The 14,906-nt window shown below is 37.7% G+C and overlaps 1 protein-coding gene across 5 annotated transcripts in view; it reads left to right on the top strand.

The window, feature by feature from the left end:
• The window catches only part of BTBD7 (BTB domain containing 7), an 81,187-nt gene that overhangs the window by 34,218 nt on the left and 32,063 nt on the right, over window positions 1-14,906 (top strand). The window contains exon 4 of one of the 5 annotated variants that reach the window (XM_027120417.1): window positions 861-1,075. The exons of the other annotated variants lie outside the window; for them this stretch is intronic. Coding sequence (XP_026976218.1) covers window positions 861-961 — 101 coding nt within the window. The 3' untranslated portion in view covers window positions 962-1,075. Of the gene's footprint in view, window positions 1-860; window positions 1,076-14,906 lie in introns of those variants that run through there. 5 annotated transcript variants of the gene reach the window in all.

Below are 14,906 nucleotides of genomic sequence, written 5' to 3'. Positions count from 1 at the left end.
TCAAGGTAATTTTTACCTATTCCCATGGGAAGGAGAATATTTAGTCACTTGGAGAGGGATTTTATATCATAAAGCCTAAGACCTCAGGCTCTGGTACCAGACAGGCTGGATTTGAATCATTTACTATCATGTTTTAACTCGTTTGACCTTATAAGTCATCTCTCTAAGCCCCTGTTTTCTCATTTGTAAAATAAGAATTGTAATGCTATAAGGTAGGTTTATGAGGATTAAAGGAAATAATATATGTTAAGTGATCTGAATAGTGCCCAGTACATAGTAAGCATTCAATAAATGTTAGCTGCTAAATGCTAATCATCACAACATACATTGTTCACTACCACAGTCTTTTCTAAAACTAACTTTTTAAGTTTTAAAAAATAATTTTATAATTATATTGACTAAATCGCATATTGAGAATAGTTTACAGATTGTTTTAAGTAATTACTGTTTTTAAGATTTTCTTATAATTTTATCACTAGTGAGTTGGTGCATACCACTTATCAAACTATTGTATCTGGCTGTTTGTCACTCAGCTCTCAGCCAGAGTTCTGCAAGCAGATTAAACCTATAATCCTCTGAGGCATCTATTATGTGTAATGAATTAGCATCTCTTCCATGCATCCAGCATGATACTAGTTACATACCATTTTGGAGAGAATTAAGAAAACAGTCACGGAAATAATTTTCTGTGTTCTATGATTCAGACGAGGACTCCCAGTTAAGAAAGGCTGTGAGACTAGACTGGCAACTTGAGGATAGGACCATATTGTTTTCATCTTTGTGTCCCCAGTGCCTGGGGCATAGTAGGCACTCAGTAAATGTTTATGAATTAATGACTGTTACCTTTTATTCCAAATTAGATTTAACTTTAAAAGTTAAAGCCCAGTTTCAAAAGGAGACAGATTCTATCGAAGGAGGCAAGACCTTGAGACAACGTATGCCCTTCAAGGTGGAGAGGTGATTTAATAGTTTTAAGAACATTATAGGGCTTCCCTGGTGGCGCAGTGGTTAAGAATCCGCCTGCCAGTGCAGGGGTCATGGGTTCGAGCCCCGGTCCGGGAAGATCCCACGTGCCGCGGAGCAACCAAGCCCACGTGCCACAACTACTGAGCCTATGCTCTAGAGTCTGTGAGCCACAACTACTGAGCCCACATGCCACAACTACTGAAGCCCACACACCTAGAGCCCATGCTCCGCAACAAGAGGTGCCACCACAATGAGAAGCCCGCGAACTGTAATGAAGAGTAGCCCCCGCTCGCCACAACTAGAGAAAACCCACACATAGCAACGAAGACCCAACGCAGCCAAAAATTAAATAAATAAAAAAATTTATTTTAAAAATTAAAAAAAAATAAAATAACATCATAAAAAGAGGCAATATAGGCAGACAGCTGGAGTGGTTTGGCAAGTAGATAAAAGGGAGGATTCCTGGCCTACATTGAGAATGTGTTTTATTCAGACAAGTAGGCAATCACTGTTAAGGAGGTGAATTAACAGGTAATGAGGCCTCAACTTACTGTGTGCCACCCTTTATTAAGCTCCTATGAATACATGAGTTAGTACTTTTTCATTTTGTTTCAGTGGTCCATCTGTCTTTGCATTAATATCACTTGCAACCAGGTGGCAAATCCTGACCTCTGCCCCCTCAATTCCCTTCTAAACACAAGAGACCTGAGGTTTATTTTCAAACGAAGTGAGCTAGAGAGATTCCACATCTGGAGATAACGATAAAGAAGGGTCGGGGTAAGGCTCAAGGTTGAAACCTAGAATTATGTGAAAGCCTGCAAACTAAATGGTGAAGTCATTCCCTGACCTTCACCTGCTCTGGTCCAAGCCCGGACAGATACAAGACAGTAAATTGGGCTCCAGAAGTGGTGAACAGCCCAAGAGCATATAGACCTGTTTCAGGGTTTCATGATGAAATTACACAGTGAAAAAGGCAGCATACCTTCCGGTGGTTCTACAGAGAAGACTACAGTCAGCAAGCCTCCTTCTGTAAGAGCTTCCAAGTAGGTATTTACTGCCTCAGTCTTAAATATAAAAACCCTGGACATTTGAGGAAAGCTTCCAAATTGAGACAGAAATAATAACATAGAAGAAACAGACAATGAAGGGAGCAGAAGAAAAACGTCAGTAGAATCAAGATATCCTTACAGAAAAGAGCATTTTATTGAACAATGAGACATAAATAGAATGCTATAAAAGTAAAAACAGGAGCTTTTGGAAATGAAAACTGTAATAGAAGGATTGAAAGGGAAAGTTAAGAAATCTAGAAAGTAAAATAACAAAGAGAGGGACAACAGTGGAGACAAATAAGAAAACTAGAGTATTCATCCAGAAAGTGTAACATCTTAAATAGTGGCTTTAGAAATATATACTAGAGAAAATGGAAGAGAAGACAGTATCTAAGGAATAATACAATCAATATTGCCAAAGTGAAGGGGATTTCTATATTAAAAGTTTCATCCCTTTCACTAGAAAACACCAGGGAAAAAGAGAAGATTCTGAAATGATTTAGAGAGGAAAGAATTAGTTTCCATACAAGAAATAGGAATCAGAATGGTATTGAACTCTTCAGTAGCAACAACTGAATTACATATTGCCTTTAAAGAGCTGATGGAAAATTGTTTTAAACACAAAATTCTATGCTTAGCCACACTGTCAATCACGTGTCAGGCTAAATAAATGCATTTTTCAGTCCTGCCTCGAAAAACTTACCTCCCGTCTACCCCTACTCAGGAAGTTACCAAGGATGTGTTCCACTAAATGATGAAGTAAACCAAGAACAAGGAAGTGTGGGATCCAGTAAATGGGGTCTAACACCAGAAAGAAGAAAAGAAAATGCTAGGGACGAGCTGTATGTTAGGTGTAGTGGGCGTCTAGTCTAGACTGGACTAGGAGGAGGAGGAAAGGCTCCAAGAAGTAAATATCTGGGAAGAAATCAATTACCTGAATGTTTGAACATTAAGTGACAAGTGACATTGAAAAAGGTGTTATAGATCTTTTGGTACATTTATGAAGAATTAGCTATTGTTAATTTATAAAAAATGAAGCAAGTGGGAAAAGAGGAAATTAATATTTGCCAGAAAAATTTAAAGTTACATATGGAGGAAAATGTAATTCTAGTATCCAGCCTGGCTCAGCCATAAGTAGTATTTAAATAGTCATAATAGGGACTTCCCTGGTGGGCCAGCGGTTAAGTGCTTCCACTGCAGGGGGTGTGGGTTCAATCCCTGGTGGGGGAGCTAAGATCCCACATGCCTTGTGGCCAAAAAACCAAAACATAAAACAGAAGCAATATTGTAACAAATTCAATAAAGACTTTAAAAATGGTCCACATCAAGAAAAAAAAATAGTCGTCATAATTTGAACATTGAATTTTGGTTTAATAAAATTTCTAAAATTTTATTTTCATAAAATTTTATAAAAATTATAATAGAAGGAGATAAATACCAGAAGATACTAAAGTACTAAAAAACTGAGAGTAGTTGCCTCTGGGAAGCAGGACTGGTGTGGAAGAGAGATAGGGCAGGAGGTTTTATTTTTAGAGTAAGCTTTTCATTGCTAGGTACAAGACTTTCTAAATTATGAGCATACACTGCTTTGATTACAAAATTGATTTTTTATAATAAAATAAAGATATGACATCAGTACCCAGAAGAACCAGAGAGATCTAGATTGACCACAATCCTGAAGAACTGGGGGATTTATCATATCTATCAGGACTGTTAACTAATGAGATCATGCTTATAATTTTGGTCTACACAGGGCTTTTACTTTCCTCTCATTTGGTTATCTTGACAACCTATGAGTATAGTAGGGCTCAGAGATTAATAACTAGCCTTCTTCTAAGCTTGTAAGTGATGAAGTTGTGACTCATACCAGCCCTTCCAACCCCAAGCCCAGGAATTTGGGCATGGTGAGGCGCGGGAGCAGTATGAGAACCACTTTTCGAGGATGATGGTGGGAGGCCACTGTGGCCTAGTTGCAGGAACAAATCAGCAGACTAGTGATTGAAGCATCAACTCAGAGGAGCCTCGGCTATAAGCCTGGTGGGACTGAACCGCTTGCAGATGGGGCTAAACACATATGTGGGGGAATTGTGGGCCAGCTGGAGATTTAAATACCTGGGTACATCACCACTCAGACTGCTTCAGAGCACTTCGCCAGAGAACAGAGGGCTTTGTACTGAGCGGGCCATTCTTTCCTGAATAGGCAGGTATTCCAATATCAGTTATTTGACTTTTTCAGCTGCCCATAGTAAGGAACTCCTTCCTAATGTTGGGAAATTCCTCACTGTGTAGGTCTTCACAGAAGGCAGAGCCCACCTCCCAGTGTAAAAACCTAAAAGGTCGGATACTTGCTTTCTCAGCCTTCTCTGTGTTTAGGGCTTCAGCACATGACCTAGGCTTTTTCAGTCCAGAGCGGATGGCACAGAGAATCGGGGACTGTAGAGAATTCTTTCTGGAAGCAGGGTAGGAGCAGCAACACCAACACCTAGTGGAAAAGGAGAGAAGTCAGTGACAGTGGTACCAGTGATGGCATTCACTGTCCAGGAGTGGTTTTGGCCACGGTCCCAAGGCTGCACAAGGTACTCACTGGACTGTTTCTGTGGTGTAGTACTCACTTGCAGCCTTCCTTTGTTGTTTGTTTTCTGAGCCTAATCTCCAACTTTCCCAGCAACTCTGTACTGACAGTATCCTTTCAAATAAATTCCGTTTCTGCTTAAGCCAACCAGAGTTGTTCTCTGTGGTTGCAGCTTAGAAGCCTAGTTCATAACAGTACCTATATTAAAAAGACTAGTGTATAAAATTCCAAAATAGAAGACTAGGTTGGAAGAGCCTCAAAAGAAGGACCAGGTGTTTGATCACTGACTTGCACAATGACCTTAGCATACGCTGTGTAAGCAGCTCTGAAAATGTGAGAACAGTGAGAATATACTATTGATTCATAATTTTTTTTAAAAAAATCCACTCTTTAGGAGAACTACAGGTTTTCTCATGAACTTTAACAACCCACAGGCCTACAGTAAGAACTTCTGTTTCCATGTCATAAATACCATTGACCTCAGAACAAAACAGCCCAGAATTAACACCAACATCTACATGCATATTCCAGTCCAGGACATTTTACAGTAATATGCTTTAAACAGATTTATTTTTTCATATTGATCAAAACTGTATTTTTCAATCTTTGGAATATGAAATTTATAACTTTAGTTCCAAAATAGCCTCTGAAATTCATTGTCCATATTTTTACGCATAATACATGTGATTATATTTTATTGGATTAAAAATCTAACAGAGAAACAACTGAAAGCAATGACCTAATTTTTTCCCTTAGCAACTTGGTCAGATTCCAAGAGTGTGTGACTTGAAACGAATGCAAAATAGCAAAGACTAACTGTCCCCACTCTAATCCATTTCTCCCTCCTCCCATCCTCTCCATTGTCCCCATGTTGACACTCTTCCTTCTGTCTCGGTTTGGTTGAGCTGACAGTTCATTTTGCTTCTGTCTGTAGTTATTTCCTCTTCAGCAGATTAGTCTGGATATACTTCCTAGAGAACAATGGAACTAAGTTAAAGACCATTATCAACAGATCAGAGTAGTAAATATAGGTTTCAGTTAAATATGTGACATAGATGAAGAATTAATCTCAGTTTCAGGAATGGCAGCTCAAAAGACTCAAGTTACACATCTCTAATCACAATAAAATTTAGCTTACAAAACTTACTCAAAATTGTAACATGTAATATTTAAAATATTTAATTGCACATTTTATTTTAGAACTTAAACCGTTTTTCATATAAACTATAAACTCTTCACCTCTGACCCTCTACTCACACTTTTCTTTGGTTTTGTAATATCTTTGACTTTGTTCACTAAATGTTCAAATTCTACCCTTGTCTTTAAGACCAAACTCACATGCTACTTCCCTTGTTTGGTCTTAGGCATTACAAATTAAAAGTATTTTCTGCTTCTTGCAAACTTCTAAAACACTTTGATTATTCTTTTAGGTTTTTACATCTTCTGACTTATTTTGAAATTAACCTATATAACTGTTTCATTTCCTCTACCAACTAGTATCAACTATATTCTCTAAAGATAAGATCAAAATCTGGGTCATCTTTGAATCACCCAAAAAACCTAGCACAGGGCTTTGCTCCTGGTAGACTCTCAGTTATATATTTTGAATTACGTTTAGAACCTATGAAAACTGAGTAACTTTTTCTTTTAAAAGGGGGGAGGGGTATAATAAATGTTTAACCCTAGAAGTTGCAAATAAAATGAAAGCAGGGAGCCTCAATCGAGATAAATATGAAGTATTATTTATAAAAGTAAATTTAGATGTGGTCCAAATGATGTATAACTCTGTACTGTTAAACGTAGTTTTAAGTTAAATTTCAAGTAAAATTGTCTCATCAGCTCTTTACTTTGTTGGTCCATTGATATGAAATAGAATATCAATTGAATTTAGAATATTCTTGGAAGCCAGTCAAGGCTATTAATTTTTTGAAGCCAAAAAAGTTTAATCCAAGTATAATCTTACCTTTTGTGCTAATTATAATTTAGATCAAAGAATTAATTATGTATCTAAAATCTCACTAATAAAAACATATTTACAGTAATAATGCAAATATAATTCAAAACATTAAAGTAACTTGGAAATTCTTATTCTAAATTAGACATCTTTTTACTTCTTATTTATCCTGTTTTTTGTTTTGTTTTGTTTTGTTTTTGCGGTACGCGAAAAATGGCCCATAGAACTTTCCCTATGGTACGCAGGCCTCTCACTGTTGTGGCCTCTCCCGTTGCGGAGCACAGGCTCCGGACGCGCAGCCTCAGCGGCCATGGCTCACGGGCCCAGCCGCTCCACGGCATGTGGGATCCTCCCGGACCGGGGCACGAACCCATGTCCCCTGCATCAGCAGGCGGACTCTCAACCACTGCGCCACCAGGGAAGCCCTATCCTGTTTTATTAAAGGAAAATAAAATTGTAAAGGAGTTGCCATTTTCTTGTCTATTGAAAGTAGAGTGTTTATTCACCCTTATTTTATATACTTAGAAGACAGTGAGTGTAAATATTATGGCTTGTTACATGACTTTTTGAATGTAAATGTAATATACACCAGGCACTTTACAGTCATAGCAAGTGTTATTTTAAAATACATACAGTTTATTTGAAGTCTATCAAATGTCTGTTCCTCTTTATTTAAAATTATGCAGAGTTTAATTAGAAGCCGTTTCTCAACACTAAGCGCGCAACCTTTTTTCTGTAATACTGAAATTCCAAGGATGCCACAGTGAAGGGAAATGAAATAGAGGAAGATTGGTTTGGTTTATTTCCCCCAACCCAAATTGTGTGTTTATTATAGTCAGTGTCTAAGCAATTGGATTTAATTTGAACTTTATAGATATTAATCAGATAGAAGATGAAATGCTATACTCAGGTCAGTATAGATATGAACACAAAACTTTGAACAACAGTACTACTTCTCTGAGATAAGAAAGAGCTGAGCATTTATATTATTTAAAGAGTATGTTGAATTCTGCCCACTTGGAGGTAGCAGATAGCATCTGCAGTGTATTCTGAAACAGATACTTGATTTCAGGTTAACTTTTTTTTTTTTTTATTTTTGGCGGTACGCGGGCCTCTCACTGTTGTGGCCTCTCCTGTTGCGGAGCACAGGCTCCGGACGCGCAGGCTCAGCGGCCGTGGCTCACGGGCACAGCCGCTCCGCGGCATGTGGGATCTTCCCGGATCGGGGCACGAACCCGTGTCCCCTGCATCGGCAGGCGGACTCTCAACCACTGCGCCACCAGGGAAGCCCAGGTTAACATTTTTTGAACACTGTTGCTATACAAGATGCAGTGCCAGGGAGAAGAGAATTACAGTTTTCAAATGCCACTGTGTACCTAGCAGGCACTTCAAATATGCTGATTCATGTCATCTCCCATTTGCTCAGAGAGGTTCAGAGATAAATAGCAGTGCCCAAATTTAATGGTATTTTATAAACAACATTAGATGAGGTTAGATCTGTGTTCTAATCCTGCCTCTGCCACATACTAACCATATAAATTCTGTCTGGGTTCCTCAGCTTGAGCTCGTTTATTCCTCTTCATAGAAGTACAGACACCAAGCACAGTGCCTGGCTCACAGTTGGGCTTTAACAAATGGTTTTAAAACTGGATTACATTAACTCTTAAGTAGACAATTTCTAAAGATAAGAATTGAGTTATTTTCCTTACACATAATTTGACAGTACAGTTCCAAGTCTCCGAGGTCTAAAAAAATTACCAGATTCAGACTTTTTTAAAAGCAATGATGCAATTGCAAGAAACATCCAATGTTAGATGGCAAAACAGCCATTCCAAAAAATAGAACTTTCCCTATGGTGGTGGGCTATTTGGTGTATATTCCCATTTTGCTTTGATTCAGTTATAGTTCCCTTTTCTCTTAGAAACACTAAGAAAAACGGCCTAAATTGTGGCCTTTTCCTAAAGCCCCAACTTATTTTTATTTTTCTGACTCTGCCATCGTCAGATTTTGACCTTCCTCTTATACCTTCTATTGCCAAGGAGTGCAGAAACTAATGCAGTCTAAGATGCAGGTTATACCAGTACAAGGAAAATGGGATTGGGAGAGGGCATTATTAGTGAGTTAGGAGGGGAAATGACAGGAGGAAGAACCTCTGTATTATACAAGTATCCTGGCTTTTCAAACTCAGTGTTGAGATACATAGTTGACGTTTCTGCCTTAAAACCAAATATTGCACTTAACTCCTAAAATATGCAGAGTAGAAGGACTCTGCCCAGATACAAGTATTCTGTCTACTTCTGGTTTTAAAAGTGGCTGCAGGAAACTATTCCAGGAATTAAGATAGATTAAATGTTTTAGCTATTACAGTGTGCAAAACATTGAGCTAAGCCCTTTTTGTGTAAGACCTCCCTTAATCTTTACAATAGCTCATATGGTAGCTGCTATCATCCTGCCTGTTTTAGAGATGAGATGAGTAACTTACATTGTTACTTCCCCAAGGCCACTTCTGTTGATCAAAAGATGGACTTCAAAACAAGAATTTACCGACCACCAACTCTATATGCAGTAGCTAAGCTTCCTATATACTTTGGTTTTTTGGCCGCCCCAAGCAGCATGCCAGATCTTAGTTCCCCAACAAGGGATCAAATCCGTGCCCCCTGCAGTAGAAGGGCGGAATCCTAACCACTGCACGGCCAGGGAATTCCCTATACTTCGTACTTTTAAAAAGTTTATAGACAGTGTGTTTGGTAACATTCATAAGTAAACCATTCCTTGTAACAACTTTAAATTTGAATGAATTTATTTCAAAAGCAGTGTATGCTCATTGTTGAAAAAGGGAATCGTACAGAAACATAGCCTAAAGTGTATTTTCACCTATTACCACTCCTTTCCCCCAATCCTTATTGATTTGAACAGTTTGAGTTTCCTTGCAAACCTTTGCATGTGTATGAGTGTGTGTGTGTATTTCACATGCATATCTTGTTCTGTTGTAATATAATAGTACCATACTATACATGTTATCCTGTGTCTCGCTTTTTACATACTTAATAAACTTTGGGAAAATTATGTTGTTACATAATAGTTACTTTATTTTAATAACTGTATTCTTGTTTGTTTCTAAAAATGCAAGGATGCCCTGGTTGGATATTCAGATAATAAAAATAATACAAAAGGTGTTGAAGAACCTTCAGAATCACTACTCAGTGAAAAACACTTAACAAATAGTACCCTTTTATAAATATCTCCTGAAGACTGAATCTGAGTTTGGAGTGTTAATTTATGAGCCTGCTAAAACATTCAGTGAATATAAACTGACTAGAAAGTTCTTCCATCCAGCTGTTTTTTCATATATGTAGATGAAAAGGAGTATCAATTCCTATTATAAATTAACATGGGCTAGCCTCACTAAATATGTCTCCACGAAGGGGGTAGCTTTGATATATTAAAAGACTTTGAGCTCTGGTTTTGTTCTCTCCACTGAAACATGCCTCATACTTAGCACTGATGTGTCCATAAGACTGTGAATAAATGTTTTTACATGTCAAAGTACTTGAAGGTGAAATATCCACACATCTGAAAGTCATGCCAGAAAACTGAAAACACTATTTGCACAGTTACATGGCTTTGTTTTTAACCATGTTCCTCTTCAACCATAATAGACCCCTGAGGTGGGTTTGTTTTAATACTAAGTTTTCACTGTCAGTGTTCCTTCCTAATGAAGTTTACATTAAAGAACAATGCTGGAACTTCCCTGGTGGTCCCGTGGTTAAGACTCCGGGCTTCCACTGCAGGGGGTGAGGGTTCAATCCCTGGTCGGGGAACTAAGATCCCACATGCCGTGTGGCACGGCCAAAAAAAGAAAAAAAAAACCAATGGTGAATTTTGGAACCTGATTCACTAAACTATTTCTAGAAAATACGTGGGCATCACCTTGGTTTTCTAAACCTTGATATCTGTCTGAGCTTGTATCTAATTATGAGAGGTTCAGAAATGTATGATTAAATAATTTCTTTGTTATTTTTATGCCTCATTGTAAATTCTAGATTGATAGTTTTTTGTTTATAAGTGTAAAGAAAAATATTAAGTATCTAAAGTCTTCAGTGGTGTGAACTCCCCCTCCTAACCTAGTTAAATAGAAGGTAGCAAGTACTAAGTTAAATAGTAGATAGATACAGTGTCGTAAATCTGTTCATCATGATAGGTCTGTAAACCTGAGAGAACAGCAGCTGCCTGGGTTTTCAAGCAAATAAAGGTAACAATGGGACATTATGGGGGGAGGGAGGAATGTAACCTGTTGATTCAAATGGATCCTTGGTATAGAATTAGCACTGTGACTCCTATACTTTATTCACTTAGCAAACACTTATTGACCTCTTACTGTATGCCAGACCCTGAGAGTAGAGAAATGAATAGGATAGTCCAGTGGTGAGTGCCAATAGGCAATTCCAGTGTCAGTGCCCTAATAGAGTAAAGCACTGAATGGTGGGGAGCACATAGGAAAAAGAGGAGCCTCAAACCTCAATATAGGGAGTTAGGGAAGGAGAGACAGGGAAGGAGGGACAGTATCAAGAAGAACTATACAAGAACTTTACAGGGAAGTGACCTGGAGAATGAAAGGAGTTAAGTAAATAAAGGTTGGAGATAAAGAGGCACATATCTGGCAGAAGGAACTGCAGGTAGCAAGGCCTAGAGATAAATGAGAGCAAGGCACTTTCGGCTGGTGGGAAGGGGAGGGGTTGCAGAGATAAGAGAGGTATGGGATGGAGAAATGAGGCTATAGCAGCCGGCAGGGCTGTGTAATGAAGAACTTGGTATACCATGCTGAGACTTTTGGCCTTATCCTGAGCCTGTGGCCTGATTAAATTTACATTTCTCTTTGGTTGCAGCATGCAGAGACCATAAGAAATGTTCCAGAAATAGTGTTTTTATTTTAAATGCATACGTTCTTTAAGCAGGTAAAATCTATTAATTACGCATCAAAAAGTACTAATTCTTTTTAAAAAGTTCCTTACTCTATTTATTCATTTATTTAGTAGAATTTTTTGAGCACCTATTTTTGGGCCAGGCACTGTGTAAGCTCTTAGCTCACGTTATCCTCTGTGGTAGGTATTATCTCCATCTTACAGATGAACTGAGGCTTGAAAACATTGTCACCTGGGTTTACAACTAGAAAGTGTTAAGGCCTAAATTTGAATCCATGTTTTTCCAACTCCAGAGCTACTCTTTCCCATTTGAGGGGGAGAGGGAATATGATCTCTGTAAGAAGAAATCATCTGTGAGGTACACTGTTTCAAAGGGAGAACACGATTATATTGAAGAGATAAAAACCAGTAGATATCAAAAAGTTTTCTGAAAGTCATAATTACATTGGCTCTACCCCAAGAGCTTTGGACTTTTCCTTTATTATGATAATGGAATTAAGGATACTAGCTTACTGTTTTGTTACTAGTGGGAAAATGGTTTAAGAATAATAAACATGGTATAGGTATAAATGGGTATTTTTTGTTTTTAGATGAAGAGGCATACACTTCTGAGTTTTTCACATAATAAGTACTAGGATTATTTTTATGTAGCATTTTAATAAATGATCTGTGAGAGAAAAGTGCACATTTAGGTTGTCACTGACCCTTTCTGTTCCCTTTATGATCTTTGACTTGCTCTGCTGTCTTAAGATTATGCTCCCTTCCTACCCTCTCCTACCCCCGCAAATCCCCATACTTGCTTTTGAATTAGAATACACCAGAACGGTGGGGGCCCTCTTCAAGGGAACTTAGTTATAGTAATAGCTGCCATTTATTTAATGTTTATCGTATGTTAATGCGCTAGATGCTGTGTGTATATTTTCTTATTTAATCCTCAAAATAACCTGATGAGGGAGATTTTTAGGATTAGGAAACATTTTTCAGATGAGGAAACAGGCAAAATTTCATACATCACACAGCTAAAGGGAGTTGGGATTGGGTCTCGGATCAGTCCGACTCTAGTGGTGTATCTTGGCATCTCTCTTCCAGTAAGATGCCTGCACGTGAGAACGTGTGTTCAATTTCAAGGAGTTCAGGCATCCTGTAGGTCCCAGAATTAGATCCCCTCGCATTTTAGTTTAGCAGAGGCTTATATATAGTGTTTGTGTGCAGAGAACGGACATCCCCGTGAATGCTTCTCCCTTTCATTATGCTGTTCTCACCCCAAAAAACACTTAAGCACAAATATTAAAAATGTCATATTAGAAACGTTAATTTATAACAGACATTAAAGAAATATAAATCTATATTCAACTAAGTATCTTAGGGATTCTTAGTCTTTTTTTTTTTCCTTTCATGGTATAAAGAGAAATCTTCAGTCTTTTGTCAGTTGTCTGTGTGCTCTAGCCTCCTCCTTTAGTTACTAAAGTTGTTCTTTAGACATTTTCAGCTTCTTTCCCATCTTTGTTTTTCCCTTTCACACAGCTTGGCAGAGCTGTAAGAGTAAAGAATACAAGCACTCTTTGTACATTTTCACACACAAGTTACATGAATCTCAGTGATTGTGTCTTTCCCATCAGAAGGGAGTAATGTTCTCAAAGCAGCGAACCTTCTCATTTCCTTCCCAATATTTGCTTGGATTTTGTGGTCATTGATTGATTTTATATTGAGCACTGAGGGAAGGAACTCCTGGCACCTTCTATAGCCTGGTGTTTTTTATTTTTTTTATTATTTGATTTTTTGAATAGATAATCATTCAAATGGAACAGAATTCAAAAGGTACAAAAGGGTACTCAGCGAAAAGTCTCCTGCCCTCTCAACTTTTTGTCCCCCAGCCCCTATGTTCCCCTTCACAGAGGCAACCAGTGTTATCAGTTTCTTGTATATCCATCCAGATAGACAATCCAGAGATTGTATTAGAACATAACTTTTAAAATATACTGAAAGGGAATTTTAAAAGATATTTGGAATGGATCTATAATACTAGTAATGCTTTCTGGCATTTAGCTATTACAAGAAAATCTTATAAGGCTGTTAAAAGGGGCAGAAGTTTGAAAGACATACTTCCACATAGATAAATACGTTACACTTAAGTCTCTGCCTGTATGTTAATGCCCTTCTACCCAACAGGGACAACCAGGTTCTGAACATTAGCCAAGAGTATAAGAAATAAAACCCAGAAAAATTCAGTCTCCTTTTTTTTAATAATGAAAATAGATTTTAATCCAGAGTTATTTTTCCCCCAGCTTTATTGAGCTATAATTGACATGTAGCATTGTGTAAATTTAAGGTATACAATGCAATGATTTGATACATGTGTACATGGCAAAATGTTTACCACAATAAGATTAGTTAGCATATTCTTTATCTCACTTAATTAACATTTTGTTGTTGTTATGGTGAGAACATTAAAGCTGTGCTCTCACAGCAACTTTCAAGTATACAGTACAATATTGTTAACTAGTCTCCATGCTTTACATTAGATCTCTGGACCTTATTCATCTTATAACTGAAAGTTTGTACCCTTTGACCAACATCTTCTTTTCCCTGCCTCTCAGCCTCTAGAAACCACCATTCTATTCTCTGTTTCATGAGTTTGATGTTTTTAGATTCCATGTATAAGTGATACCATATTTTTCTTTCTCTGACTTATTTCACTTAGCATAATCCTCTCAGGGTCCATCCATGTTGTTGCAAATGGCAGGATTTCTTTCTTTTTATGGCTGAATACTAGATATAGTTTATAGATATAGATATCTCACATTTTCTCTATCCATTCATCTGTTGATAGACACTTAGGTTGTTTCTATGTCTTGGATTGGCTATTGTGAATATTGATGTGATGAACATGGGAGTGCAGATATCTCTTCAAGATAGTGATTTCATATCTTCAGATATATATACCCAGAAGTGGGATTGCTGGATCATATGATAGTTTCATTTATAATTTTGTGAGGAACCTCTCTACTGTTCTCTGTGGCTGTACCAATGCACATTCCCACCAACAGTGCACAAGGGTTCCCTTTCTCTCCAACCTTGCCAGCATTTGTTGTCTCTTGTCTTTTTGATAATAGTCATTCTAACAGGTGTGAAATGATATCTCATTGTGGTTTTGATTTGCATTTCCCTGGTGGTTAATGATGTTCAGCACCTTTTCATGTACTTGTTGGCCATTTTGTATGTCTTTGGAAAAGTGCCTATTAAGTCCTTTGCCCAGTTTTTTACTCAGATTGCTTGCTGTTGAGTTGTATGAGTTCCTTATATATTTTGGATATTAACCCCTTGTTATTTATGGCTTGCAAATATTTTCTCGCATTCCGTACGTTACCTTTTTATTTTGTCAATTGTTTCTTTTGCTATGCAGACACTTTTTAGTTTGTTATAGTCCCACTTGTTGATTTTTG

This window comes from Aethalodelphis obliquidens, unplaced genomic scaffold, assembly GCF_003676395.1.
Source record: "Aethalodelphis obliquidens isolate GAN/ISIS:26980383/991018 unplaced genomic scaffold, ASM367639v1 scaffold21, whole genome shotgun sequence".
Lineage (NCBI taxonomy): Eukaryota > Metazoa > Chordata > Mammalia > Artiodactyla > Delphinidae > Aethalodelphis > Aethalodelphis obliquidens.
This window is presented reverse-complemented; position numbering and strand designations above follow the sequence as displayed.